Source organism: Chionomys nivalis, chromosome 3, assembly GCF_950005125.1.
Source record: "Chionomys nivalis chromosome 3, mChiNiv1.1, whole genome shotgun sequence".
Classification (NCBI taxonomy): domain Eukaryota; kingdom Metazoa; phylum Chordata; class Mammalia; order Rodentia; family Cricetidae; genus Chionomys; species Chionomys nivalis.
The window spans coordinates 106,276,714-106,304,609 of NC_080088.1; the positions used below are offsets into that span (position 1 = coordinate 106,276,714).

General features: G+C 46.3%; 1 protein-coding gene across 1 annotated transcript in view; it reads left to right on the top strand.

Moving 5' to 3' along the window:
- Tmem132d (transmembrane protein 132D) overlaps window positions 1-27,896 on the top strand; it is a 630,452-nt gene that overhangs the window by 539,229 nt on the left and 63,327 nt on the right. The window contains exon 5 of the mRNA XM_057766158.1: window positions 10,565-10,708. Within this exon, the coding sequence (XP_057622141.1) occupies window positions 10,565-10,708 (144 nt within the window). The remainder of the gene's footprint in view (window positions 1-10,564; window positions 10,709-27,896) is intronic.

Consider the following 27,896-nt stretch of genomic DNA (forward strand, 5'->3'; position numbering starts at 1 on the left):
AAACAGTCTGTTGAGAGCTATTTCCTCTCATTTTATAATCCTCTCTAGGGCTGGGATTAAAGACATGCACCCCCTCCCCCCCCTCCCGATTTCTATGGCATCTAGTGTGGCTACTGGGACTAAAGGTGTGTGTTACCATAATCTGGTCTGTAAGGCTAACCAGTTTTCCTCTCAGATCTTCAGGCAATCTTTATTTATTAAAATACATTTGAAATGCCAGTACACATTTGCATGGGTGTTTCGATTTTTGCCCATTTCTTGGATTTTAAGCGTGTGATTTTGCTAGTTAGGTTTTGTAAACAATACAAGCTACAGTCATCTGGGGAAGCCTCAGTTGAGGAACTGCCTCCCGCTCATCGGGTTGGCCTATGGACAAGTCTGTAGGGCATTTTCTTGATTGATGATGATATGGGAGGGTCCAGCCCACTGTGAGTAGTACCACCTCTGGGCAGGAGGTCTTGAGTTGCATATGTAAGAGGCTTAACAAGCCATGGGGAGCAGCTGGTAAGCAGCACTTCTCCATGCCTTCTGCATCCATTCCTGCCTCCAAGTTCCTGTGCCCTGACTTCTTCATGATGGACTGTGCACACTATAAGCTGAAATAAACCCTTTCCTCTCCAGATTGCTTTTGGCCATGTTTTAACACAGCAACAGAAAGCAAACTAGGGTAGTGGTTCATTGAAAAGGAATTCAGTCTGAAGGGTTAAGGAATCACGTCTGTATCCTATTCATATATTCTACAAACAGAATATATGTTATTTATAAACTGAATTTGCCAGGATTGGGGGGGAAACAACTGAAGATCGTTCATCGGAAGTCATTCTACTCTACATGTGAAAACTCTGCAGAGTCAAGATGGGCAAGAAATACCCACGTGTCACAGTGGGGGCGAGCCTGATATCAGCAGGCAACATGGACCCAGCCAGATGCACAAGACCACCCACAGTGTGGTTCAGTTCATAGGACGTAGTCATAGAGGACAAATTCAGGGACAAGAATTAGGTGACCGGTTGAGGCTGGAGGTGGGGCTGTGTGATGAGAGCTAACAGAGATATAGTTTCTTTGGGATATGATAAAAATCATTTTAAAATTGTGGCAATGTTGCACAGACCTGATAACAGGTTAAAAGCTAGTGAGCTGTTCACTCTAAATGAGTGGATGGTATGAACTATGCATTCTGCATCCACTAACTGTCCCTACATCATCATTATGGAGCCGAAATCTGCTGGTCCCCAGGGAGACTGTATATCTTCAATATATAAGAAAAATACCTTGGTGAAGGACAATTCAAAAGTCTATCCCCTAAGAGCCTCCAGGAAGATGAGCAGTGTTGTTTTTATTCCATTGTTTAACTAGGTTGGTTGTGTGTGTTTTGTGTGTGTGTGTGCTGTTTTTGATGCTGTCTTGTTTTAAGACTGATTCTCATGTAGCCCAGGTACCTCAAATCCCTCTGTAGCCAAAGACAGCCCAGAACTCCTGATCCTCCTGCCTCTACTTCCCAAATGCTGGCATTACAAGCTTGCACCAATTTGCCTGACTGTTATGCTCCTTTTTGACCCGCTGTTCATCCCTCCCACCGGGTTTTGGGACCGTGCACTCCACGGTGCCTACTAAAACTTAAAAAAAGAAGGAATCTGTTCCTCGTGGAGTGTCCTGGGTCCCCCCAACCTGGCTCGGCCTCACACATGCAATCCAAGAACACTGGGCTTCCCCCATTCCTTCCCGATTCTTCTTTGTACAACTGTAATCTTGAGGATGAAATTGGCTTAAAACCCTAAGCTCATTAACTTGAATTTGTCTTACTCATGGAAAGGAATGCACACACCCATTGTGTGGGGAGGAGGCTCATCCTGACCAATACAAGCAAGCACACATGTTCAAGCAACATACTAACAAGCCAGGGGTTGGGAGAAAATTCAGTTTGGTGCCACAGCTTTATTCAGAATGTGCTTTCTTGGCAGAGTCGAGGTTCCTTTTCTTATCCTCATGTCGCATCTCGTGTAACAGCAGCTAATACAATAAACAAAAACACATGTTTGACCACACCCTTGAGGACCCCAGAAATGCACGATCCAGCGGTTTCACGGCTTTCTAAACCCAGTCCATCCCACGGCAGTACATAGTGCCCGGGGGCTCTCCCCAGGTCAGAAATTCCTTCTTGAGGGATTTCAGTACTACTGTCTAATCAGCTTGAGGAGTTAATTAAACAGCTGTCACTCCACTGCTTAGTTCCCAAACTAGATGCTACGTAAGATTTGAAATTAGTTATGCAAAACCAAGACTTGCTGTCGTGATGCTGGGGAAGTTGTCAGGCAGGCTGAGAGCAGAAAGTCTGGGGGGAGTCCCCGATAGCAGAAGGTGCTGGAGGACCCAGAGGGTCATGGGGGAAATGCATGCCTGTCTCTGCTGAGGTTAGGCAGCTAGGGAAGGGTTTGTAGCATCTCTGTCCTTCTCAGACATGAGCACAGTCTGCCAGGGAGAGTCTCACAGTGGCACCTGCAGGTCACTGTACATGTGTTTTGTTCCAGTGTTCACAGAAGCTAGGCCAAACAGCAAAGTCAGAGTTTTATATAAAACCATCAATTCTCACCTCCTCTGCAGAAATCCAGACATGAACAAACTATCCTCGTATCTAAAAGGTCACTGAGGCAGGGCAATAGCTCAAGTACAAGAAAGCGCTTGCAAACTTAGAATGAATAAGCAAAATTGGCCAGAAGAACCTGTCAGTGGACTAAATGCACAGTAACTAATGACACGTGCTCCTAGCCAATCACAACATGGTAGTAGTGACTGTCAGTTTTAAAAGGACCAATCAAAAACGTTCCTGCAGCAGCTTAATTTCCCTAACCCCTTAAAATCTACATTGGAATCTTCTGGAGTCTGTATCATTGCCTCTGCATCTCCTCACCCCTGCTCCCCTATCTCCATCCGGGGGCTGCACAACAGGCAGCAGCAACAAGCCCCCAACAGGTCACATTTGGCTGGAGCTAAAATTGTCCCATTGAAGCCTGGCATTGGGAGCACATGCCTTTAATCCTAGCACTTGGGAGGCAGAGGCAGGGCAGGTTAATCTCTTTGAGTTCGAGGCCAACCTGGTCTACACTACAGTATGTGTTCCAGAACAGCCAAGTCTACACAATACAAACCCTGTCTCAGGAAGACAAAAAAAAAAATCCTCTTGGAATCAGGTGTGAGATTCTCTTTACCAAGTGATGTGATCACCTCCATCCCCAAGTAAAGCCTGACATCCCCAGGTCAGCTGCTGTCAAAGGTAAACTGTATAAGAATGCTCAGGCTGAGACCTTGAAGCTCTGAGTGTTTATGGAGAGGCCAGGAGTGGAAGCAGTTGAGGAAGATACCCATCTGTATCCACATGAGAAAAACCTACTGTGGATTTGATGTTCATGCAAGAGACCAGGAGGTGATATCTTTGTTTAATTCACCCATCTTCACTGGAGACCGCACATGCTGGGGACACTTACCATGCGTGGCTGGGGAGCCTAGATTCAGTCTCCCAACTTGAGCACATGAGGCCACAGTAACACATGGCTGAGATGGCTCTCACAAATCCCAGGATGCCCACGCAGTGTAGCCTGCAGGGCTCAAAGCCTCCAGCTGTTCATTGCTGATGAGGTATTTATTATCTGTCCCAGGTTGAGTACCAAGCCCATGGCTGGGGGTTGGGGGGATGGGAGCTATGAATAAGAAATGCTTGCTTTTAGTCCTAAAGATGGCATCTATCTGAGTAGTGGCCATGTGTGCTGAGAGCCACCAACGGGACATCATTCCCATCCTGGTCTAACTCCTGATGGAGTATGAGTCCCCCAAAATATTGCAATAGATTGTATCTCTCCCATGACTCCCTTCTCCTCCCTCCTCTTCTTTTTTCTTCCCTCTCTCATCTCTCTAGCCTTTTCCCTTTGCCAAGAACATACTGGATCCGTATAAGTCGTTGCATACATTATGATACAGTTAATAATAACCAACCTTATTGAAAACTTAATAACATCAATCACTCTTAAGAGCTGAGCTCATTAACTCACCCCGTTCCAGTGGATGCAGCCTGGAAACCTGATGCCCAGGCTGATGAGAGCAAGGTACAAAGAGATTCAGAGACTTACAAAGTCATACATTCCAGAAAGGGCAAAGAAGGGGCTATATGATACAGGAAAGGGAACTCAGAGGCTGCACACTGACACGTGAACAGACTTTGCTGGACCATCCTTGACTTTCAGAATAAGGAAACTTAGCTCCCAGGAGCTCACATTACCTCAGCCAAGGTCGTTTGGCTTGCCAGCACTTTGTTCATAAACCACCCCCGAGCCGGGATTCCTTCCTGCATTCGAGCTCCCAGAGGCCAGATGTGGCTGAAAGGCTAGAAGTCGGGTAAAGCAGGTGAAAGCAATAAATCCTAGCATGTTTGGGCTATCACCAACCATCGCATCCTAAGGACTGTCACGCGCGCAACCCTCAGTTCAGTCAGATGACTTGAAGCGTTTAAGCTTTTATTCTGCAGATGCAGAAATGAAGGTACAGAGCTGCCATTCATTTGCCAAGAGTCACAGAGGAAGTAGGAGCAGGAAACTTGGCTCCTGCAGGCTAGGGAGTCAGCATGTGACAGACTGAAGGATGGCCAAGAACCTTCATCTCTCAAGGTGGACGGAACCTTGAGAGCCATTGCACATGCTCACATAAAACACCAGTCATCCATTTTCACTTTCAATTCCAGCTAGGTGGCTCCTGCCCAGGGTCCCTTGTCCAGTACAATGAGGTGGTGGCTTGGAGTCCTTACAGAGGCCTCTTTAGTCTGTATCTGGTAGGTCACGACTGGGCTTCCCCTGAGCCTGCCAACCAGACAGATCCCTCTGTGAGTGACTCAGGATTCCTTGTGGCATGGCAGCTAAGTTCCAAGAGCAAGGACCCCTGGGAAAAAGCCAGGTGGTATTTGCATTGCCTTCTATGGCCTCACCTCAGGAGTCACACAGCTTCCTAGACTCCAGCCATATGTCCCTAAAGCCAGGTCTCATTGAAGGAGGGAAGCTAGACTCAATCTCTCTATGGCAATACCAAAGGACTATTCGGGAGTCAGTATGTTATCTCATTTCCTCCTAGCTTAAGTGTGTAGGATGGTGTTCTGGTTACATTCTGAAATGGTTGCCATCGTCAGAGTAGATAATAGAACTATCAGCTCACATAGTTTATTTGATGTTGTTATTGGTATGGGACATGAAGCCTGACTCCATTGGCAAATTTCAAGTATCTAGAACATTCTCACCAACCACAGTCACCCTACTGCACATCAGATCTCCAGAGTATAACTATCTCCAAACTGCAGCGTGTAACCTCTGCTTTCTGATCTCCCCCAATACCTGATTAGAACAGTTTCCTTGAAATACTAGTTATAGCCAGTAAAGAGACCCAGCCAAGAACACGTAAGGTGTCTAAAGGAGAGAGAACCAAATGCAGCAGAGGCAACATCTCATCTCTCACACCGCCAATTGGTATTTAGATGAATTGTAAATGTCAATTTGACACAACCTAGACTCATCTCGAAAGTCTGAATAGGGACTACGTAGATGGGGATAGTCTGTGTGTCCATTTGTGAAGGACTGACTTTTCTTCATTGAGTTGAATGAGGTCAGACGACCAGCCCAGTAGGGGCATCCCTACCCCCTAGGTTTGGGTCTTGAGCTGTGTAAGAGTAGAAACAGTGAGCTGAACACTAAGCATGCATGTGTGCATTCTCTCCCTGTTCTTGACTGTGGATGTGATATAATTAATTGCCTGGCTTAAGATCCTGTCTTTACAATGGACTATAACCCAAAATTGTAAGCTCAAATAAACCTTTTCCCGCTCTAGGGTTCTTTCCATAGAGCATTTTATTAGAGCAACATCAATGAAATCAGAACAGTACATGAGATCTACAATGGTTCCGTTGAGACTAGGTTATACAGCACATCACTTCAACCCATAGGAGAATGTTCATAGTATGGGCAGGAGAGTTAGGGTTGAAGAAGCAGAAATGGCTGTGGAGAACCGGATGCTTGTGGGGTATCTTTTCACGAACTATTCAGCAAGTGTGCTGTAACAGTGAACATGTGTGGCTTTGATAAAACAGTTAAATCCACATTAATAAAAGAGGGAAAAGATATCGCCAGTTGTGTCTTGATGACACAGAGCAGCCAGCCTAAGTGGGAGATTGATGAGGAGGCTGCTGTGCTGTTCAAACTCCTATTGCTCCCCGTCAGGTGGAGGAATGATCTTATTTCAGCGGGACTATTAAAACGCAGGATTCGCTGCACTATACTCCTGCCACTAAACCCAGGCACCCATGCACTTGGTGCCACAGAGAGTGGTTTGTAAATCTGTATGTGTCACAGGCATCAGACTGAGTGATGCTTCCCACTGGCCAGAAGAGGCTTGGGGCTTATTTATGGCCCTGCAGTCTTATTGCTAATTAGATCTACTATCACTGTGGTCATCTAACAACTCTCTGTGTTTAATGTGGTACCCATGAAAACCTCCCCCACTCGTCATCCTGACAGTGTTTGAAGTTTATTGAGGGTGTGTGAGTCCAGGGTGGGAAGGGCTTCAGAAGGCAAACAAAAGGCAAGGACAGGGTGGTGAGTTATCACTCTGATTGTTAGGTTATTTTCCCCTCTTCTTATTTATTCTTTGTGTCTTTCGTATCATGCATCTCCATTCCATTCATTTCCCCATCCCTTCATATTCACCCTCTGACCTTTCAAACCCCCCCAAATAAAATAAAATTTAAGAGTAAAAAGAAAGAAGGAAAACATCAGTCTCATGATAGAAGCTGTCGTGTGACTCTGTGAATCATGCAGGATACTCTTTTATCCATGTATCTTTACTTGCCAAGTGTTCGTTGCAGAGTCATTGGTCTGCTTCGAGGCCCCTGGTTTGTTAGGTTATTGATCATGGAAGGGAAACGAGAAGCTTTAAGAAATCAGCCACATCTAGGACAAGCAGGGAACATTGGACCACCAAAATGACTTAGGATGGATCCGCCCAACAAACCAGGGCAGAAGACCATCAACCTCTGCATGGAACAAATTCTGAGGGTAAGTATTCTATCAGTCAGAATAGATTGGGTTATATGGCGGTAAAAGTCACTTCCAAATCAGACCGCAATAGGACAAGGAAAACCTGGTCACTCCTCCTCCTGCCTACCCAGGTCAGCTGGATGATCCCTCCATGCAAGGACTCACTCAGGTGATCTTGGGCAGTCATCTGGAACCTGACTCTTCAACCTTGTGGGTTTGTCACAATAGACACTTTGATAATTTCATACAAGTTTCTACCCCACCTGGTCCTGCAGCCATTAAGTCCCAAAGAATCAAACAGAGGTCTACATTAATTATAAACTGTTTGACCCATTAGCTCAGGCTTCTTATTAACTAATTCTTGTTAGCCTTTAAATCTTGTCCGTGTTAGCCATGTGGCTTGGTACCTTTTTCAGCAAGGCAGTCACATCTTGCGTGCTCTATGTCTGGCTTCCTCTCTGTCTGGACGGACTACAGACTGAAACTTTCCTCTTCCCAGGATTCGCACTGCCCCGCCTCTACTTCCTGCCTGGTCACCCTGCCTATACTTCCTACCTGGCTACTGGCTAATCAGCGTTTATTTAAAATACAAGCGACAGAGTACAGACCATTGTCCCACAGAAATTTATCTTGATCATATCCACCCCCACCCCATTTCCTGTCCTCCTCCAATATGTCTCTAACTGCTTTTTAAAAATAACCTCCTGTGTCCTATGAAGACTGTGCATGAGTTTGGGGCACTCTACCAGTGGCCATACTTCTGAAACAAAATAACTCTCTCTCCTCCAAGAGTCATCAAATTCCAGTAATTCCTCAGCTAGGAGTGGGACCAGTCTTGTGGTTCCCTCCCCTGCTCATGCTGCAATTCTGTCTGGCTTGATTTGGCACAGGTCTTGTGCATAGCTCCTGGGGTCTGAGGTGTTCATCAACCACGTCTTGTCCAGAAGACAGAATTTCACAGCTCTTCTCTCCATCCTCTGGCTCTTGCATTCTTCCTTCCTCTCTTTTCAATTTTCCCTGAGCCATGTAGGGGTTGATATTGCTGCCCCGCTTAGGGCTGAGCACTCATGGCCTCTCATTCTCAGAACTCTGGCCAGTTAAACATCTCTGTGTTGACTGTTGCCTGCTGCACAGAGAAGCCTCTTTAACCAGATTTGAGAGCAGCCTGGTCCTTCCTCCAGCAAAACGTGGAGCATTATCATTTCTCACAACTGATAATAATGCACTTGACTCCAAGAGAAATATCTGTAGGGTAGATCTGGCAAGATGGCTCTGCAGACAGGACTTGTGACCAAGTCTGACAATTTGAGTTTGCTTCCTGTGTTCCACATAGTGGAAGAAGAGAACAGATTCTCAAAGGTTGTCCTCTGACCTCCACATGCACACCATGGCACATGTGCCCATTCCACACATATTCACGTGCATACACACACACACACACACACTTGTGCACGTGCACATACACACATGCATGCACACACATACATGTGCACACACACCTGCATACATGTGTATGCATGCAAATAAATAAATGTACATAAAAAATTTTAAAGTGTGTTCAGTGGAGTGTGGGGAGGCCTGTGCTTCGAGTTCAGTAATGTTGCAAAGCGGAGCCTTTTCTTTTAGGATAAAAATAGCATATGTTAGCAGAGGCCAAGGCTTAGTAGGAGCTGACATGCTGTGAGCCTCACGAGGGAGGGAAACAGTGTATCTTACATGAAAAGCAGGCTTGCCATAAGAGAGGTGGCGGTGTCACTTGGAGATAACTGCTACTCCATATTCTGGCAAGCTACTCGCAGGCAGTTCAGATTCCACACGAAAATCAAATTCACAAGACTCTTTACAAGTTTTGTCCCCAAGGAGAGTGCCTCAGCCCTCCAGAGCCTGAGTTTAGAGCAGGGACACCCTGATCCAGTGGCTGCAAGTCAAGTCACGTGACACCTAGTTGACCCTGCTGCATATATCCAGCTGTCCCCTGTTAGTCTATAAAGAAGGGCCAAGCAAGCTCCGACTTTACAGAATGGAATGGGACTTGTTTGCTGAAAGGACTCATGGGAACACTGTCAGCGAAGGATAAGCCGCAGTGACAGGCATGCCAGAGGCCAACTGAGGAGGGTGTGTCATGTGTAGGGAGCAGGGAAGTCCTGAGCGAATGTGTGTTGTTAGCATAGGCATGACCACAGCAAGGACCTCAGAGCCTTGGACTCAAGGAAAATGACAAAGACTTCCAGGAATGAGGCGCAAGGGAATTGTCAATCTTTCTGGTCCATGTTCAGACGTTGACAGTGTGTGCAGAAATGTCCACCATAGCTTCCCCCACCCCCCTCCCACCACCAATATTTATGGCCTGAAGACTGCTCCCCTACAGAGATTTGTTCTACCAAGATTAGCTAAATCTGCCTCCTTGCTCAGATGTATATAATAACCCTGCCTACTTGTTTACCAGTATGTAATAACCCCACCTCCTTGTGTATCTGTATATAAACGTGTATGTTGTGTATATAATAAAGAGGGTGCTGCAGCATGTCTATCAGAGTCCACACGATCCCAGCTTTACTGTGTGTCTGTGTGTCTTTCCTTCATTCCCGCTCTGCCCTAGTTAGGTCACTCCCTGAAGCCATGTGGCCTGCATAGCACCTTCCAACACTATTTGGGACAGCCAGTCTAGTTTTCAGCCCAGGTCCAGCCCAGGTCCAACTAGACACTCACAGCCCAGTTACACTCACCCTGCAATTTGGTGAGCTAAAGACAGATCTCTTGCCTGATCCCTAAAAGAAGAGCTTGAGAGCTTGGTGGCAAAATGTGTGTTTTCATGAGTTTGTAGGAGCGAGGGAGTTAGTTTTATACATGCATGAACTACATGGGAGGAGCTGTGGGTGTGTGGTTTCAGCCATAATAGCATTCAGAGGCTATAACCCAGGAAAAGCCTGACAAATTGGAAGGAAGTGAAAGGAGGGCAGAGAGAAGCAACCAAGATCACTCCCGTCTTCCTTGTGGCATCACCAATCTAAGCTCTTTTAAGTTGGATTCATGGTATATAAAGTTAGAGTGATTTAAGTCACCAGTACAGGATTCAGAAGCTGGAATTCCCAATTGAACTCTCCCCCTCATTTCTCCTTGGCCTAGCGACCTCGGGCAAATCACAAAACCTCTCTGTGGTACCTAAGAAACAGGAATGTTGCCTGTCTCACCTAGTGATGTGAAGATTTCTGGGTCAGTACTTGCAGGGCTCTTGAAAAGAGTGCTGGAAACATAATAAGACTCATACATGTTTGCCAGACACAGTGTTGGTTATGAATTTACCCCATCACTGGTCCCATCACATGCTCCTACAAAACCCAAGTGTTCACAGAAATGGCCTCTTGGCAGAGGGCTGGTAATCAAGCACTGGTAACCAAGCTTCCTGTGCCCAGGTGAAAAGCTGAGCCATTTGCAATCCACACATTCAAGGGACTGGTCGTTAGGAGGTTAGGTAATGGACCTTGTGTTTGATCTTCCAGGAGGCAGAGATACTGAACACAGCCATCCTCACTGGGAAGACGGTGGCTGTCCCTGTGAAGGTGATCTCGGTAGAGGAAGATGGCACAGTGCAAGGTCTGTCGGACTCGGTGGAGTGCAGGTCAGCAGACGAAGACGTGGTTAAGGCAAGTGGACAGTCCCTCTCCGCTGCAGAAACCCATAGTTGCCTGGGTGTGGGTAGTTCTCTCCAGCTGGATCTGCAGGGTGCCTTCCATTCTGAGTTTCCTGCCACTTAAATCGGGAGTGTCTCCTAGCCCAAAACTGAAGAGGAAAAAACACTGCTCTAGCCCATGCCTGGGCTTTGAGACTTTTCTTCTGGGTCTGTGTCGCCTGACATTGATCTTTTCCCAGACCCTGGGAGGCAGCAGTGGGGTGCGGGGACCATAAGCCATCCACACCCCCTCCACAGACTGACAATAGAGGTTTCTTTCCACCCATTTGGACTGTAAAAGAATGGGAAGGAGAGTCACGACCCAGACTGGTGAACATACAGCCATGCTCCATGATGCATTTACAGACTTGTTTGAGATCGATAAAGGCATAAAGTTTATGATTATAACTAACTTTGATTTACAAAATCAGCCACTGGAGAGAGGAGTTGTCTCCCAACCCCTGGCCCTCCCACATGGCTCTCTACATGAGGGAGGGACACCACACACTATACCCATCCCTCTGCTCCGCTCCCCAAACCCCATCCTTCCTCCCAAACTCTTCTTTCTCTTTTTAACTTGAAAGCAGAAATGATTCAAGGCAAAGGCATACCGGGAGAAGCCTGAGGCCAATGATTCCAGTTTGGCTGGGTCAGGAATCTCTCAGCAAGGTTGCAGACAGCAGGAGGGAGTGGATTTTTGTGGCTGCCGTCACCCACTCCACAGTCAGAGCCATGGTGACAGATATCTCTCCACTTTTTCCTGGTGATAGTTTCTTCTCAGGATGCCAGGACCACCAAAAACCAGGCAGCACACTTAACCAGAACTGTGAGGAGGCAGATTTACAGGAGAATGGATCAGTAGTGTGGTGCTTTACATAACATGCCATTCCAACCTACTTCCAGAATCTTCTTTACAACATACAGGCGGGCCTTCAGTGTCTCTGGCCAGTGTCTCACCTTATCTTGATTTCCCTTTCTGTCTCTCATATCGAATCTTCTGCAAATCATTCTGGGGATCCCTTCTCAGGCTTTCCCATTCAACAGCTCTTCTCTGGGATAGGCCCCATCCTGGTCCAGGACACTGTGGATTCTAGATCAAGGAATGGCCCTCTCCCCTCACCCCCACACTCAACCATACCCATGTGCTTTCCCCACATCTACTTCAATGCAGCAGCCAAGATGTGACAGCCAACAGCACCACTCATCGACTGAGGACCGTTCACCAGCTTCCCCTCTGGCTCAGAGAACCCACACTCCACACCTCACACCACCCTCTGTCGTTCCAGCCACCCAGTGCCTCTGTGGGTTTTTTGAGGGCAAGAACCCCTTTCCATCTTAGCATCTTAGCTCTCCCCTTGATGACTATGTAGCCAGTGCCCTCACTTAGCTTCCACAGTCTTTGGCTTTCCAGCATGGGCAAAGTTGTCATGGATACCCAGCATGGCTTTTCCCACCTGCTTACATTTCTTTATTCATATATAAATACATAATGAAATGTGCACCTCTACAATGCATATCATGTTTAGTTATTCATACATATTACATAATAAAATATGTACCTATATAATATACATCATGTTTAGTTATTCATATATTGCATTATATATGTGATATAATATATATGTTCATGTACACAAAACAGATAACCGTGTTCATTGATTTTTCTCATCGGAATATCAGCTCCATGAGTGGAGGATGTTCTGGTTCCTTCTGTTCATTGCTATAGTCCCATCCTTTGCAATACCCGGCACGTCATGAATAATAAACAAATACTTGCAAGGCGAACAAGTGAATGCCATACAGCGGCCCCTCCAGTGGTGATGGAGCTACCTCCTGAGGACCCATCACTTCCAAACAGCCATCTGGGCTAGTGCTCTCAGACAGAAATCATGAGTGGGTCAGGTGGACTGGGGCTGGTTGGCCTAGGCTCTTGAGTACCCAAGGCAGACCCAGAGACTCATTTCTCAAAGCCCTAAGAGCTACAGACCCGTTGCTCTAGGCTCTAGAAGCCAGAGACTTAAACTGTTAGGACTCAGTTCGGAGGCTTATTAATCTGGGCTTTAATCACCAGTACTTGGCAGCTGGTGTAACCCTCAGCTTGCTAAGTAGCAGGAACAGCAGCAGCAGGCAGTTCCTGCTCGTGTTTCATTTCCTGAATAGCTGGGAGGCTCAGCTCCTGCAGAGGTAGTGCTATGGTCCTTGACAAGGCGGGGTCTGAAACCCCTAGCCCATAAGGGTTGCCAGTTCTCTGGGATCTGCTTGGCCACCGGAGCCTACTCTTCCCCGTCTTTCTACCTTTTTTCAGCATTGGTTTTCTTCGCGCTCACCTTCCTCTACTTCTGCTGTTCCTCCTTGTCTCCACCACGTCTGCTTCCCACCATTTCTACCCCAGTCACTCTCTGGAACTTTGAAATCACCCTCTTGTTGCTGCAGCTGCAGCCACTGCCACCACCACCACCTCCACCACCTTTTCCCTCCCACTACCTCACCACCGCACCATCTCCACTTTGTATGACCGGCTTCTTATGTTCTACTAAAGACTGAAAATAGGCAGGAAAGCATTACTTATGAGAAGCCTTTGGTTGAGCCTAATGCTGCACAGCAATGGCTGGAAGAGTCCAATATCCTTATATAATCAAAAAGAAACCACAGAGAGTGCTCCCTCTGGTACTCCTCTGGCCTGGGTAGTATGACTACTGAAGCTTGTGACAGCAGCAAGCTCTTGCTCAAACTGCCTAAACTGCTGTGCCTGGGACAGTGCCCCCTGGAGCTAGATTTGTGCAATGGCAGCAAGCAGCTGTGGTTGCTATGTAGCTTCCTCAATGTCTTGCAGTGTCCAAAGCAGGCTGGCTGTAATGAAGGCTGACCTCTCAACTGATAGTCCTCTGCTGAAGCGAGTCATCCAGAGCACCAAGGAGTCTGGCAGTTGTCAATCAGGGAGCCTAACCATCACAGCCTCCAACATCATAGCTTACGTAAAGGAAAAATAAGCTTTAAAAGGGTTCTTAGCATGAGGGCAATTGACGTTACCAGTGCTTTGATACTGTTCAACAATACACTTCTTAGCTAGGAATCCTTAGGGGAAGTAGCTTCATTTTAACTCTCTCACTGTCATTAAGTCAAGAGCATCTTGAGTTAAAACATATTTAGTACTGTAACCTGAGCAGCCTGCCCTGCCCCCGCCTCCCTGAGCGTCCGCATCAGTTCACAGTTGGGCAGAACCTTGGAACACAAACTCTATCTGTCTTGTAAAAGAGTGCTCAATATTTCATGGAACAGATTGGCCACCTTATAAAGTCAATGTACCAATGAAACAGTGCCCTGTGGAAAATGAGTTATAGACCCTGTGACAGCAGAAAAGGAAACACACAGCATCAGTAGAGTACCATGGAACCGACTGCCAGCCCCGGAAAAAAAATCAAAATTAACATTTAAAGTAATATTTCTATTGAGTGTGTATCACTTCCCCACTCTCATAGAGTCAAAGAATCCTAAGGGGGAGCATCCTTCAGCTGGACTGTCTGTAATAACAAACAAGAAACAGTTAATGAAGTTACAAAACTGACCTCGGGGGAGGGGCTTAAACTAAGACAGAAAGGATGTTGTGTTAGTTACGGTGGCCCAGTGGGGAAAAAAAGCCACTTAAGGAAGGAAGGGCTTCTTTTGGCTCACAACGTAAATGGACAGTCTGTCGTGGTGGAGAAATCTTGATGGCAACAGTGGCAGCTGGTCACATTCCATGAACAGCCAGGAAGGAGAGAAATGAATGCTGGCGCTCGGCACCATGGAACGGTGATGCCCACGTCCAGAGTAGGCTTTCTCAGTGTAATTAACCCAGTCTAGAAACCCCTCCATGGCCAAGCCCAGAGGCCTGACTTCTCAGTAACTCTAGATCCCGTCAAATTGACAATCAGTATTTTTAATGTTGTATTATATTTATCATTTGTGTGTATATGTTCGTATGTATGTATTATGTACTCTTATTATGTTATGATGTGTATGTGTATGTGAGAAGGTCAGAGGGCAACCTGCAGAGGTTAGTTCTTTCCTTCCACCATTTGAGTTACTAAGACAGAACTCAGGCTGTCAGGCTTGGGGACGAGCATCTTTACCTGCTGAGCCATCTCACCAACCTGACAGTCAATATTAACCAGTCTGCCAAACAGACAAGGTCCCAAAGGGCATTGCAGAGAAAGGACACAAAGTCAATATGCTCAGGGCACACCGGTCGCATCTGCAGCCTGCAACAATCATCAACAAGTCCAGATGGCCAGCCAGCACTGGGTCCTCGTGGTCCAGCCATCATCTCAGAGATACACAGAGTACCCAATCAGAGCAGCCGAGATGCAGCCTTGGTATTCGGGGATGAGCCTAGAGAAGGAAGGGGCTTCTATCCATTCATTCCTGGGAAAGACTCCTGAGCCACTCTCAGAGATGCAGAGGACACAAGGAAAAATGGCAGACCCTACATTCTGTTTCACATCTATCGCCAGTCTTTGCGGCTGGCACACGAGGCAATGCTCCAGTCCCCTGACCTCCCCAGCTGCCGCTGTGCCACTCTCTACATCACAGATGGTGACAGTCACCTGGAACAGGTGGTACATCGGTGTCATTCAGGATCCTTAGAGCAGCATCAGCCCACCCGGGTAGACGCGCCTTCTCCCTTCTGGGCCTCCCTCTTCATCTTCATTAGGGTCTCCTCCAAGTGCATCATGGGCCTCCTCTTGGGAAATCCACAGGCAAACTCACTCAGAATGTTTTGTAAATGACATAAGGGCCCCATTATTGCCCCCATGATCTCCCCAGCTGTGGACTTCGAGAATGCCTGGGGTTTATTGTTTTAGAAAACATGGATTACCCAGAAGTATCTCTGATATTAGCAATAACATCCAGTGTAACATTCAAGGGTTGGAAATTATGGGAAATCCCGCTCATGCAAACTTATTTACACAGACACACACACACACACACACCAACATAGACGATAGAAAGGGTCTGAGTTTGGGCTGCTGAAGTGGATTCTGTTGAGAATGTAAAGATACAGTACCAGATATCCATTCTCTGTCTCCCTCGCACTCCTCAGTTCTTTTCTCCCTTCCTCTCTTTCAACCCCCCCCCCCGCGTCATTTTCCTTCTTTCTGCTCTACTCTTTTATCTGTATGGTTTTTGTTATTTTAAACATTTTATTACATTTATTTTTGTGAAATTAATTTTTTAAATTATTATTATTTTATTACTTAAAAAATACCAATCCAAATTCCCACTCCCTCCCCTCCCCTCCCACCCCCTCCTCAGATCCTCCCATCCCAACCCCCCTCCAATATTAAGAGAGGGCCATGCATCCCACCCTGTGGAAAGTCCAAGCCCCCCCCCCAACTACATCTAGGTTGAGCAAGGCTTACATCTGAAGAGAATAGGATCCCAAGAAGCCAGTACATGCCTTAGAGACAAATCCCAGTGGGAACTCAGGGAATGGAATTTTATTACATTTATATCCATTTTTTTTGCATGGGGGTATGCCTAGATCATGGAAGTTGTTGGGGTGGTCAGAGGCAACTTGGGGATGTCAGTTCACATTTTGGGTCCCAGGGATCAAACTCTAGTTACCCAGTTTAGTGACAAGAATCTTTACTGGCTAAACCATCTTGCAGGCTCTGACCTCTACTCTTACAAAAGCCTCCCATCCTTGTGGGTGCTGCTGAGCCAGCTCATAGCCCACAGGAAGAAGTGTGCCTTCCAGAACATTCCTACGTAAAGCCTGGAGTGTATTCTAATCATAAGTATTCAGGTTGCCTCTCATCCTTGAGCAAATCAGTACATCCCAGGGATCCCCAAACACAAGCAGTTCCAATCCACATCATCTCAAAGATGCATTTGGAGCAGGAACCCCTGGGCAGATCTCTGAGCTGAAACCCCCAAAGTAAAGCAGTACAATCAGAAAGTCCCCTGTAGTCACTCAGTGGGGGATGGATGTGGGGACTGGGGGAATCTTGACAGAATGCAGGAAACATCAGAGTAGGGCAATTGCGTGTGGGAAGTCAGCTGATGGGAGCTTACCACCTCCTTCAAGAGTCTGCACTGCTCATAGGGTCAAGTATTCATCTCCAGTATGAACCTTTTGCTCACCCATGTCTACTGGTAGCGGCAAAGGGGGCTCAGCTCCAGCCAGTCCTAGTTGGGCACAGACCACACTCACTCATGTCAGAGCAGCTCAGAGATTTCAGGCCCACCCTGGCCCCTCCCCAGAGATGTTCACCAGCAGGAGACCATGGAACAAAGCTGTGATACTCCCCCAAGGCAGGGCTTTGTGGACACCTTTGTCCCAGGAGAAGGACAACCTGCCGGGAGAAGAGAAGTGTGGAGCTGGGGACCGGAGTGCGCCACTTAACAAGCCAACCAGGTGCCTGTGAGGAACAGAAAAGGGTGGGGCTTTCAGGAGAGCACTCAGTACCTCAGTGGGTGCTTTAGAGTTGGGGCTCAAAGAACCAGCTCGTCTGCTCAGTAGCCTTGTTCCTGGGGAGAACAGAAGGTACCAGCCTGCTGAAGGACTCTCTCTCTCTCTCTCTCTCTCTCTCTCTCTCTCTCTCTCTCTCTCTCTCTCTCTCTCTCACACACACACACACACACACACACACACACACACACACACATCCAACTGGACTTCCAATCACTGAACAGCCACAGAGATGCCACCAGGAGGGACAGAGCTCATTAGTTTCTTCTCAGTTGGAAGGCTCTATACTCCGCACTGTCCTCCCTACAGCCCCTCCTTAACTCTCCAGCCAGGGATGGGGCAGTGCAGGGTTTTGTGTCTCCCCAGGAGTGCCTGCTGCCTCCTCTGAAGACCTCCTCTGTCAGCAGCAGCAAGGAACACAGGGAGACAGTTTGGAGGGATGGCTGATCACCTTTACATTCTATGTGATGCTTGACACATCAATGCAGAAGACGAGTGTCTCTCGACGTCTTCCATCTGGCAGGAGTGATGAATTTGTCTGACATCCTCATAGACAGTCTTTCATCCGTTAGGCACAGGGTGTTTATTAATTCCTGGAGAACATCATATATATGTATGTATATATTCTTTTTAATTCAACAGTTTTTTAACCCGATTTGTGATGGTCATGTACTCGTTGCTATGTGGCCATCCACCAGGGCCTGACTGACCTATCCAGGAACACACCCTTAAAGAAAATGGACTCTCCCTCCCACAGGAGCCACCAGCTATAAAAGGCTCCTTAGCTATGGTATGAGGGATCATGACCCGTTTTTTCCTCCATGATAGTGTATTTACTGACTTGATCTTGTGTGGGCAATCACAGCTGCTGTGGTCATGAGTGTAGTGGTCCTGTCATGTGCAGAAGACATTGGTTAGCTGTGGTCCTCCTGACCTCTGGCTTTTACAATCTAATCTCTCTTTCAAGATGATCCCTGCACCTTGGAGGGTGGCTGATTGATACAGATGTCCTGTTTATGTCTCTGCTGACACCTATGCTCTGCACTCTGACCAGTTATGACTTTCTGCGTTGACCACCACCCACTGTGCAAAGAGACATCTCTGAGATCTGAGAGCTGCACTAATCTATTGGTGGAAGACACTTTGATACTATATACACTTTTTCATTGTGTGTGTGTGGTTTCTGTGTTTCTGTGTTTGCGGATGATGTGTACCTGTGTACACATTTGTGTGGAGGCCAGAAGTCAACTTCACATGCCATTCCTTGTTTCTTGAAAGAGAAATTCTCTCTAGAACAAAGAGATTACGAAATTGGTAGGCAGGCTTGCCAGGGGCTCACTAGTCATAAGAAGACAAGTGCAAGCTACTGTGTGTAGCTGTTTACACAGGGTCTAAGGATCAAGTGCAGGTCCTCATGCTTGGGAGGCAAATACTTTAACCAGGGCGCCATCTCTCCAGCCACAAAGGGTGGTCATTTTTAAATACACCTCCAGCACGAATATGCAACCTGTGACTACAGGATGGGGAGGATCACCCGCTGAATGCAGGAGTCTACCATGCATGTCTCCCTCCCATCCAGGGCATACTCAGCAAATACACAAGGTGGGGATGAGAAGAAAGGGAAAGAGAAGCTAGGCTGTGCAAGTTTGCACGTGGTTGGATTCTGTTTGCCTCTGAATCCTAACATCCCATGAGAACACTGAATGGAGAGACTTTTTCAGGAGTGATCTGGTAACACTGAATCATTTTAATCTCTCCCTTGGAAGAACACATTCCTCCCCACTCTGTGACCCTTATGAGAATCTTCTCTCTCTGCAACTACCTGTCCAACAGCTTTTAAATTTCATATGCAATTTCAGAGCTGCTATCTGACCATTTGACCCAGATTTTATGGAGAATAAAGGGAGACAAAGATATCAATAAAATAATGAAAACTGATACAGTGGCTGTTTAATTGCTGGAAACTCACTTCATAGCAAATAAGCATCTACTTTTTCATCCTCACAACCACACCATGAAACATTTTATTCTTATATTTCCTATAAGGTACGTGAGGCTCAGCAGGGTGTCGATACATCACAGAGATGATAGAACCTTCACAGTCCCCATTCCCAAGCTGGGCATTGGAAAGCCATTTTTGCCATGGAACAAAACTGGCATCCTTTTGCTGTGGATTTCATATGAACCTTTCCCTGTAGGGTCAAGTTATTGAACACCTGGTCTCACAAATGGTTGGATGCTCACCTAGAAGGTTGTGGGACCTTTCAAAGGTAGAGCCTCCCTGGAGGAAGAGGGTCACTAGGACAGACTTTGAGGTTTTTATAGCCCAGCCCCAGGGCCTGGAAAAATATCTTAGTGGGTATGAGCAGTTGCTGATCTTGTAGAGGACCAGAGTTTGGTACCCAGCATGCACCTCAAGCAGCTCATAACCACCTGTAACCCCAGATCCAGGAGATTCAACACCCTCTTCTGACCTCCACAGCGTCTGCATGCTGTGCCCATACGTGCACAGTCAGACAAACACGCTTATGCATAAGTAAATAATAAATGTCTAAGGGGGAAAAGCTAAATATGGCTCAAGTCTCACTCCCTGGTTCTTTGCTCTCTGCTTCTTGACTGGGGACACAGAATGACTAGTTGCTTCCCATTCCTGTCACCATGCCTTCTCTACCATGACAGAATGTATCTCCTCAAGCCTTGGGCCAGAATAAACCCTCACCTCTTAAAACTGAGTTTTGTTGGATATTTGCTCACTGTAGCACGAGAAAACATAATTCAGCCCTGCATTTGCTGTTGTCTCTGCTGCTCCGTGCTGTGGTGGCAAAGTAGATGTGAAACATACTTCAACTCCAAGTGTCACTAGCCTTAAAAATGTTTGTCCTGAATCACAACCAATACCAGAGAAAGCTGGGGAGCAGCGATAGAAACTGTGTCCCATCCGCCCAGTTTTGACCCAGTTCTTCATGGGAAATCCCTACTCAAGAACTCTGAGAGGACACTGTCTCCTGGGAGGCGGGAGGGGGAGGGCTCATTTCCGCATCAAACTGCCTCAGATACTGCAGTTCACTCAGGAAGACCTCAGGCCCGTGGATGTCCCAGATAGGCTTCCACTGCTGTGATAGAGTGCTCTGACCTAAAGTCCCTTGCGGAGGAAAGGAATTATCTGGTCTACATAGGCCACTGAGGGAAGCCAGGGCAGGAACTGAACCAGAGACCATGGAGAAATGTTTCTTAATGGCTTACTCCCCATGGCTGGCTCAACCTGCTTTCCTATATAACCCAGGACCACCTGCCCAGGGGTGGCACTCCAACAGTAAACTGGGTCTTTCCACAGTGATAGAATACCCCACAGGCCGTTCTGATGGAGTCCATTTCTTACTTGAAGTTCTTTCTTCCAAGATGACCTAACTTGTGTCAACTTGACAAAAAAGAAAGAAAAAAAAAGAAAGAAAGAAAGAAAGAAAGAAAGAAAGAAAGAAAGAAAGCACATAATTAGTTGAATATTTATCTCTTCTTGCAATTTCTTTGTTAAAGTGAGTTTGTTCCAATGCTTACATTGGAGCATATCAATTTCCAGGAATATATTTTTTCCTCAATAATTCAAGTAAAGACAAACAGAGACTTCACCTTTTGGGGAAATATGGAAACATAGAAAATGAGATAAAGTGGATCATTGATATGGGATTCCCCTCTGTATACTGTGAATATGTTTTATTTCCATTGGTTAATAAAGAAGCTGTTTTGGCCTATGGCAGGGCAGAATATAGCTAGGTGGGAAAACTAAACTGAATGCAGGGAGAAAGAAGGCAGAGTCAGGAGATGCCATGTAAGTGGTGAAGGAGAAGGACGCCAGAACCTTAACCGTAAGCCACAGCCTCATGGCTTTAGACAGATTAATAGAAATGGGTTAATTAAGATGTATGAGCTAACTAGGAATGTGCCTAAGCCAGTGGCTAGTGTTGCAATTAATATAGTTTATGTGTTACTATTTGGGTCTGGGTATCCAGGAACGGAAAGTGCAGTCTCCGTTTACAGACCATAAAAGGCCTAATGTTTCCCTACCTTCTAAATTAGCCTAGAGCATCATCCACAGAGACAAACTTCACTCAGGACACACCTCCCAGTACCATACTCATGGCAGACATCACCAGCTGAGTGAACACAGAGCATCTTTCTATATAGTGCTTAGTCATAGATTTGACAATCCTCAACATTACCAGCCCTGAGCCTGTGGAGATGAAACCTTTCTGTCGTCTGGAACCTAGAAAGAAGCCACGTCACCTCCCCATACCACCTCACCTACAGAATTTATCACAGGAGTTTCAGAGACTTAAGGCCAGGGATATCAGGCCGAAAGAACATCAAAGGCAAATGAACATTTACATGAGTTAGGATGGAAGGGGGTGGTAGAGATGGCAGCAAATTGTAGAGTGTGTCCTCATATGAAATGCAGCCCTTCTGTATCTCATGGGGCTATGTGATGTGGAAGAAACCCAAAGTGCTGGAGGTTGGAGGCTCTTCAGTTGGATTGCCCAGATTTAAACCCTGGCCCTGGGGCTGGGGAGATGACTCAGTGGGTAAAGAGCTTGCAGTGCGAGTCTAAGAACCTGAGTTCAATCTTCCTACCACCCATGTGGCAACCCTAACCTGGGGGAACAGGCCTGTAATCCCAGAGCTGGGGAAAGGAAACAGGAGGATCCTCAGATCCTACTGGCCAGCCAGACTAGCTGAACTGGGAAGCTCCAGGTTCAGTGAGAGACCCTGTCTCAAAAAAAAAATTAGGTGGAGAGCAATTGAAAAAGACACTCAGCATCTACTTCTGCCTCCTCCCAACACAGACATGCATACACACACACGCACACACACATACACACACAAGCAATGTTGACCCTGTTGTTTATAAACAACAGTAATTAGTGGACAATGCCTAGACTTGTTGTGCCTCCCTCCATTTCTTGAATTTTAGCATGGATATGATTGTCGTAATAAATTTAGATTTTGCCTCATGTTGGGAAATGAATCTATTAGTTACTTCGATCACTTGCAAATTCACTCCTAGGTAGGAACAGGCCTTTAGCAGTGTTCTTAATTACAAGAATGTCTGCACAAATTCTTCCTAGGTTTAATTATTTAGAACTAGGATATATATGGTCAGAGCTGGATGGACACATAAATTTTCCATGAGCACTCTCTCTGATATAATGGCTTTTGACTTCGTGCCCTGTTCCAAAACCTGTTCTCAACCCAGTACTCAATGGGATCCTCTGAAAACGTGCATCAGGAGCTGATGAGATGACCAAATGGGTCAAAGTATTTGCTTCTAAGGCCGAAGACTTGAGTTTGACTCCTGGGTCCTATACGGTGGAATGTGAGGACTGCCTCCTGCAAGTGGTCCTCCGACCAACTCTCATATGTACATATGTATGCATACATATACACATAGGTAATAGAGAACTTTAAAATAATTTATTAATTTTAAAATAGGTCACATTAGTTCTCTGCTTGGTTCTTCTGTGGCTTCCCAATTCCCTCAAGGTAAATTTTAGTATTAATAAGTGAAGGCAAATGGCTTGCAATTGTCTCGGGAACTCACTCTGTCTCCCATATACCTTCTTGGCCCTGTACCTGTCTGACATCACTTCCTGTGCATTCTTCACAGCATCACCACCCTTCCTGATTATCCTGGAGCCTCCAAGGCAATGCTCCTGTTTCCAGGCCTTCCAGCATCTTTCTTTACAGATTCCCCTGGGCTTCCTGCTGTATGCGCGGCCTATCAGCATTTCTTAGGAAAGGAATCTTATCTGAGAAATCACAAGGAAAGAGGATACTGAGAGCCATCCCTGATGGCTGTCACACAGGGGACTAGGATTATATGGAGGGAAACCTTGCTTCCCATTCATCATGCCACCTTCCCCTCACCTAGGTGAAGAGACACCCATAGACTTCCTATGTACTAGATGCCCATACACTTCCTATGTAGTAGATTTTCCCCAAGCTTCCACATAAAAAAGGAGAGTTATTTCAGAGGTGGCTGGTGGGAAATTACAGAAGAGGTTCAGGAGCTGAATTGATGGGTGATGTTTAAAACTGTGCTGTATCTTCCTGCTTATCCCAGTCGATAGGAAGGGAAGGGGCTGCAGAGACGACAACTGATCGGAAAAGCAAGAGAACTGAGCTCTCTCGTAGAGACAGGCATGACCCTCAAGCCTCCCCCATGTTCTCTGTGTTCTCTGGGAAAGAATAACAATAGGACAGTAAATTAGGGTTCTGGGGCAGCTTGGTTGGAACAAGAACAGGCCTCATGGAGGTAGCAGGGCCAAGCTACGGCAGATTGTAAACCTGCCGCCAAGGCCTGCAAAGTCCTGCAAACCAAAGTTGGAGTTGAATGATCAAATCATAGACATTCTCAAGAGCTTTAATTGAGGTTTTTTTTTTTGTTTTTTGTTTTTTGTTTTTGCCAATGAGTCTTTCCACAGACTTAGGTATCAGGCGGGCTATGCCCTTGCTGTGCATAGAATGGCCTGGTCCTCAGTAGATCAAAGCATGGAGCCACCCTCATGATTTGGAGAGATTCTAGACTGGGACATGTGTTACTCATCTACTCTCACTAACAGACAACCTGAGACAAGGCAGCTGCTTGATAGTAATGAGATTCTGAATGAATGAAGGAAAGTGATGAATGCCTGAATAAGCACTGGTTTGATTAAAACTCCAATTTATTGGGCTGCGAAGAAGACTCAAAGGTAAATAACCCAACCAACATTCACATAAAGCTGCGTGAATCCCAGTTCTCATGTGGCAAGACGGGAGGCAGAGATAGGAGTCCAGCAAGCCTGCTGAACTCGGCAGCGTGCTCAAACAATGTAGAAGGCAAAAACCGATACCCAAGGTTGGCCTCTGACCTCCACACAATACAATTGCTTTGGCACATATGTGATGCACTCACACACACATACAAACCCATCATATGCACACATAAAAATCAAAAATGAAATTTTAAAGCTTGAGCATCTAGTGGGCTACAATGGATCAAAGCCGTCATTTCTTCCTATGGTGTCTCTGATAATAGTCTCGTGGCTCACACACGTGTGTGATGTGCAACAGGTTGCTTTCATAAGACTCTATCTCATATTTGTCATTTGCCAAATGCCCCAAGGCAGAGAGAGCCAGATACACCTGAGGGTAAGATACACCTGATGGAACAAGTGTTTATTGACGAGTATCCCCTCCTGGCAGCCCAGAGGCAGGTGTAATGTCTTTCGAGTTTCCAGCATCTTCAGGTAGAAACTTTCCGATTCTCTAACATCTCTGAGCTGGAAACAGTCTATTGGATTGGACTTCATAGTCCATCAACTACAAGTGGTATTGACAGTCTAGAAGAAAAAAACGCACGTACCTGGTCTGCGCCAGAGCAGGTGTTCTATGCCCTACGTCGTCTGAGATGTATCAATTTAAAGTTCACGAAAGAAAGTGCTACGTGTTGTAGATAGACACCTTGTGATCAGTAGAGGGCTGCCGTGTGTTTCTTCTTTGGAAACCCAATGTTAGAAAAGAAGCTTTTTGCATGATGGCCTAGGACTGAATCCCCTCTGGTACTGATGTGAGGCCTGGAGCTACCATCTTTTGCACATCATACTTAGAGCGTATCTATGTATATCATACCTGCTGTGACTCAAGCCCCTGAGTACAGCAGAAAATCTCATTAATTAGACAGTGGTGAATAATTAGCACGCAGCCAGAAGCCGGTTCCCCTCCTCTGATAAGCTGAAGCTAAATTTAATCAGGGAAATGACGACAAGACGTGTGCAACTCCGAATTAGAGGCGTTGCTATTGCAACCGGGAATTTTGCATTGTTGGTCTTTTGGGTCTATCCTTCTTATAGAATGGCTGCCGAATCTCGATTTTAATTTTGGGGTGACACGGGGAAGCATCTGCCATCTTCCCCCAGAGGAAGGTCTTTGATCCAGAGAGAGAGAAAGGTATCAGGAGACTTAATGACCGTTTGATAATGAGATGGGAGTCCTGCTCTGCAGGCTGATTTTTTATCATGAGCTTGATACAACCTACAGTCTCCTGGGAAGAGAGAGCCTCAATTGAAGAATTGCCCGGATCAGGCCAGCTTGGGGGTGTTGTCTTTAAGTGATTGCCTTGACTAATGATTGATGTATGAGATCTCCGTCCATTGTGGCAGCACCATTCCCTAGATAGGTAGGCCTAGGCTGTGTAAGAAAGCTAACTCTTCACAAGACAGTGAGCTAGCCCAAGCATCCATGGCTTCTGCTCCCAGTTCCTGCCCTGAGTTCCCTCATTGATGGAGTGTGACATGGAAGTCATATAAACAAACATGCCCTCTCCTCCCCAGGTAGCTTTTGGTCAGAATGTTTCATTACAGTAACAGAAAGGAAACACCTTTTCAAGTCCCCACAAGAAAATGCAGAGGACAGAGTCTATGCTTTGAAAGAAAGGGTTTCAGATAATGGGAAACCATAGACTCTAAATCCTAGGCAAGACTCCTTTGTGGAGCCCTGTGATCCCGGGTATCGTTGATCACTGCCTGGGCTGGTTGGTTTTGACTGGCAAGTTCCCACAACCTAGAGTCACCAGAGAAGAGAGTCTCAGCCGAGGTGTTGTCTAGATCAGGTTGGCCTGTATGCACATCTGTGAAATGATGTCTCGATTGTTCACTGACCCAGCCCACTGTGGGTAGCACCATTCCCTAGGCAGAGCGTCCTGGACTATATAAGACAACAGGAAGGAAGATGAGAGCCATAAAGCAAAGATACATTCATTGCTCCCTGCTCTTGACTGTTAACTGCTTAAGTTTCTGCCTTCGTTCTATTCAATGACAGACTAGAATTCTAAGACAAATATACCTTTTTCTCCCCTATGTTGCCTTTGGTCAGGGTATGTTGTCACAGTGATGGAAACAAAACCAGGAAGGTGGACCCGAGGGGCAACCTTAGCTGGTGTCACTAGCAGGGCAGAGCAATAGGGAGCAGTGGGGCTCCTGTCCAAGGTGAGATTTGAATCCTGGGGAGGAGAAGGGCAGAGATGCCCAAATGTTCTAAAAGATGTTCCACACCTACATACTCTTCCCCTTGAGCCACGTTAGGACTGTAAATGCCAAAGGACATCGTTAGGACTGTAAACGCCAAAGGACATCGTGAAAACTTCATACAGAATCCAAAATGAAAAACCCACTGTGTTGACTATTTTGCTTCTTATTGTGACAAAATTTCTGACATGAAACAACTTAATTGACTTAACTGAGTTTATTCCAGCTCAGCGTTCTAGGGTACAGTCTACCATGGTGGTGAAGTCTCCAAGCCATGGCCGGAGGGATATGATTAAGGCATCCTACTTAGGGTTGAGCATCCTCAGTTCCTTTGCTCACATTTCTATAATACTTGAATATAGTGTGCCTAGAATGTGTTACAAATTTAGTTTTAATCCTTAGTTTAACATATTCCAAACATTCATAAAATATTAGTATTGTACAAGAATCAGTTCTGAGAAAATGAAATCCTCCTTGCAGTATTGGATTTGCGGTCGCTATGATGATCTAGCAAGTAATGATAAGAATGCTAGCTCCTATGGAGATCCTTCCTGTCCCTCCATGGTTCTGTAATGCAGAAGAAACAGGGGCCTGAGAGGTTGAGTAGAAGCCAGAATGTGCATCCCCGGCAGCTTGACTCAGCCTGTCCATCACAGGCAAACACAGCTCTCTCTCTCTCTCTCTCTCTCTCTCTCTCTCTCTCTCTCTCTCTCTCTCTCTCTCAATGCGCAGGAGAGAAGGACAGAGCAGAAAGTCGAACCACTTGAAGACAGGCTGTTTGCAGAGACAAAGGATGGATACTCTGTGACTAGAGGTACAGGAGAAGGAAGCCTGTCTGGCTCTGTAGGAGGTGACTGTGCCCCTTTGCCCTGGAGCTCAAGAGGGCAGTGCCCAGTGAGCTATGAGGGCACTAATCCCTGCCTGCATAGGTAAGGCATAGGAGAACAGCAGGCAGAGACTGATGGCTGTCAGCTGCAGAAGCAGGACCTGAGCTGTGGAGTCACCTACCTGGCAGGCTAAGTTGCCCACTTAAATCATTACTATGCAAGGTTTCCGTATGCTCCATAGGTAGCAGTGGATAGGCACCTTTACTCCGCACCCATGAATAGCCTGGGGCACCTGCAGCAGGGGCCTGCACGTTCCAGACCTCGCTGAGGTCTACCATCAAATAGGGAGAAAACAGTGCAAGGTTGTGTTCTACTTCTTCAATAAAGCCCTCTGGCTGGGCTGCAGAACTGTGGGGTGCCAGCTAAGTTTAGAGCTTTCCCAGAGTGTTGTCAGGGTGGAAGAGCTTCATGGAAACAAGACTCCGTCTGAGGCCTCCAGCTCCTGTCAAAAGATACAGACAAGCAAAGCTGCCCAAGTGCTGGGATGAGAAGAAAGGTGGATGAAGGATGAAAAGGTAGATGATGTACTGTAGACACATACATAGAACCTAGATAGATGGATGGATAAACAGATGACAGAGAGGCAGGGTAGATAAGAGACAGAGGAATTGACGATAGATAGATAGATAGATAGATAGATAGATAGATAGATAGATGATAGATAGATAGATAGATAGATAGATAGATAGATAGACAGACAGACAGATAGAAGCTGGATGGATAGTGAGACAGACAGATGATAGACAGAAGTCAGACTGATGATTG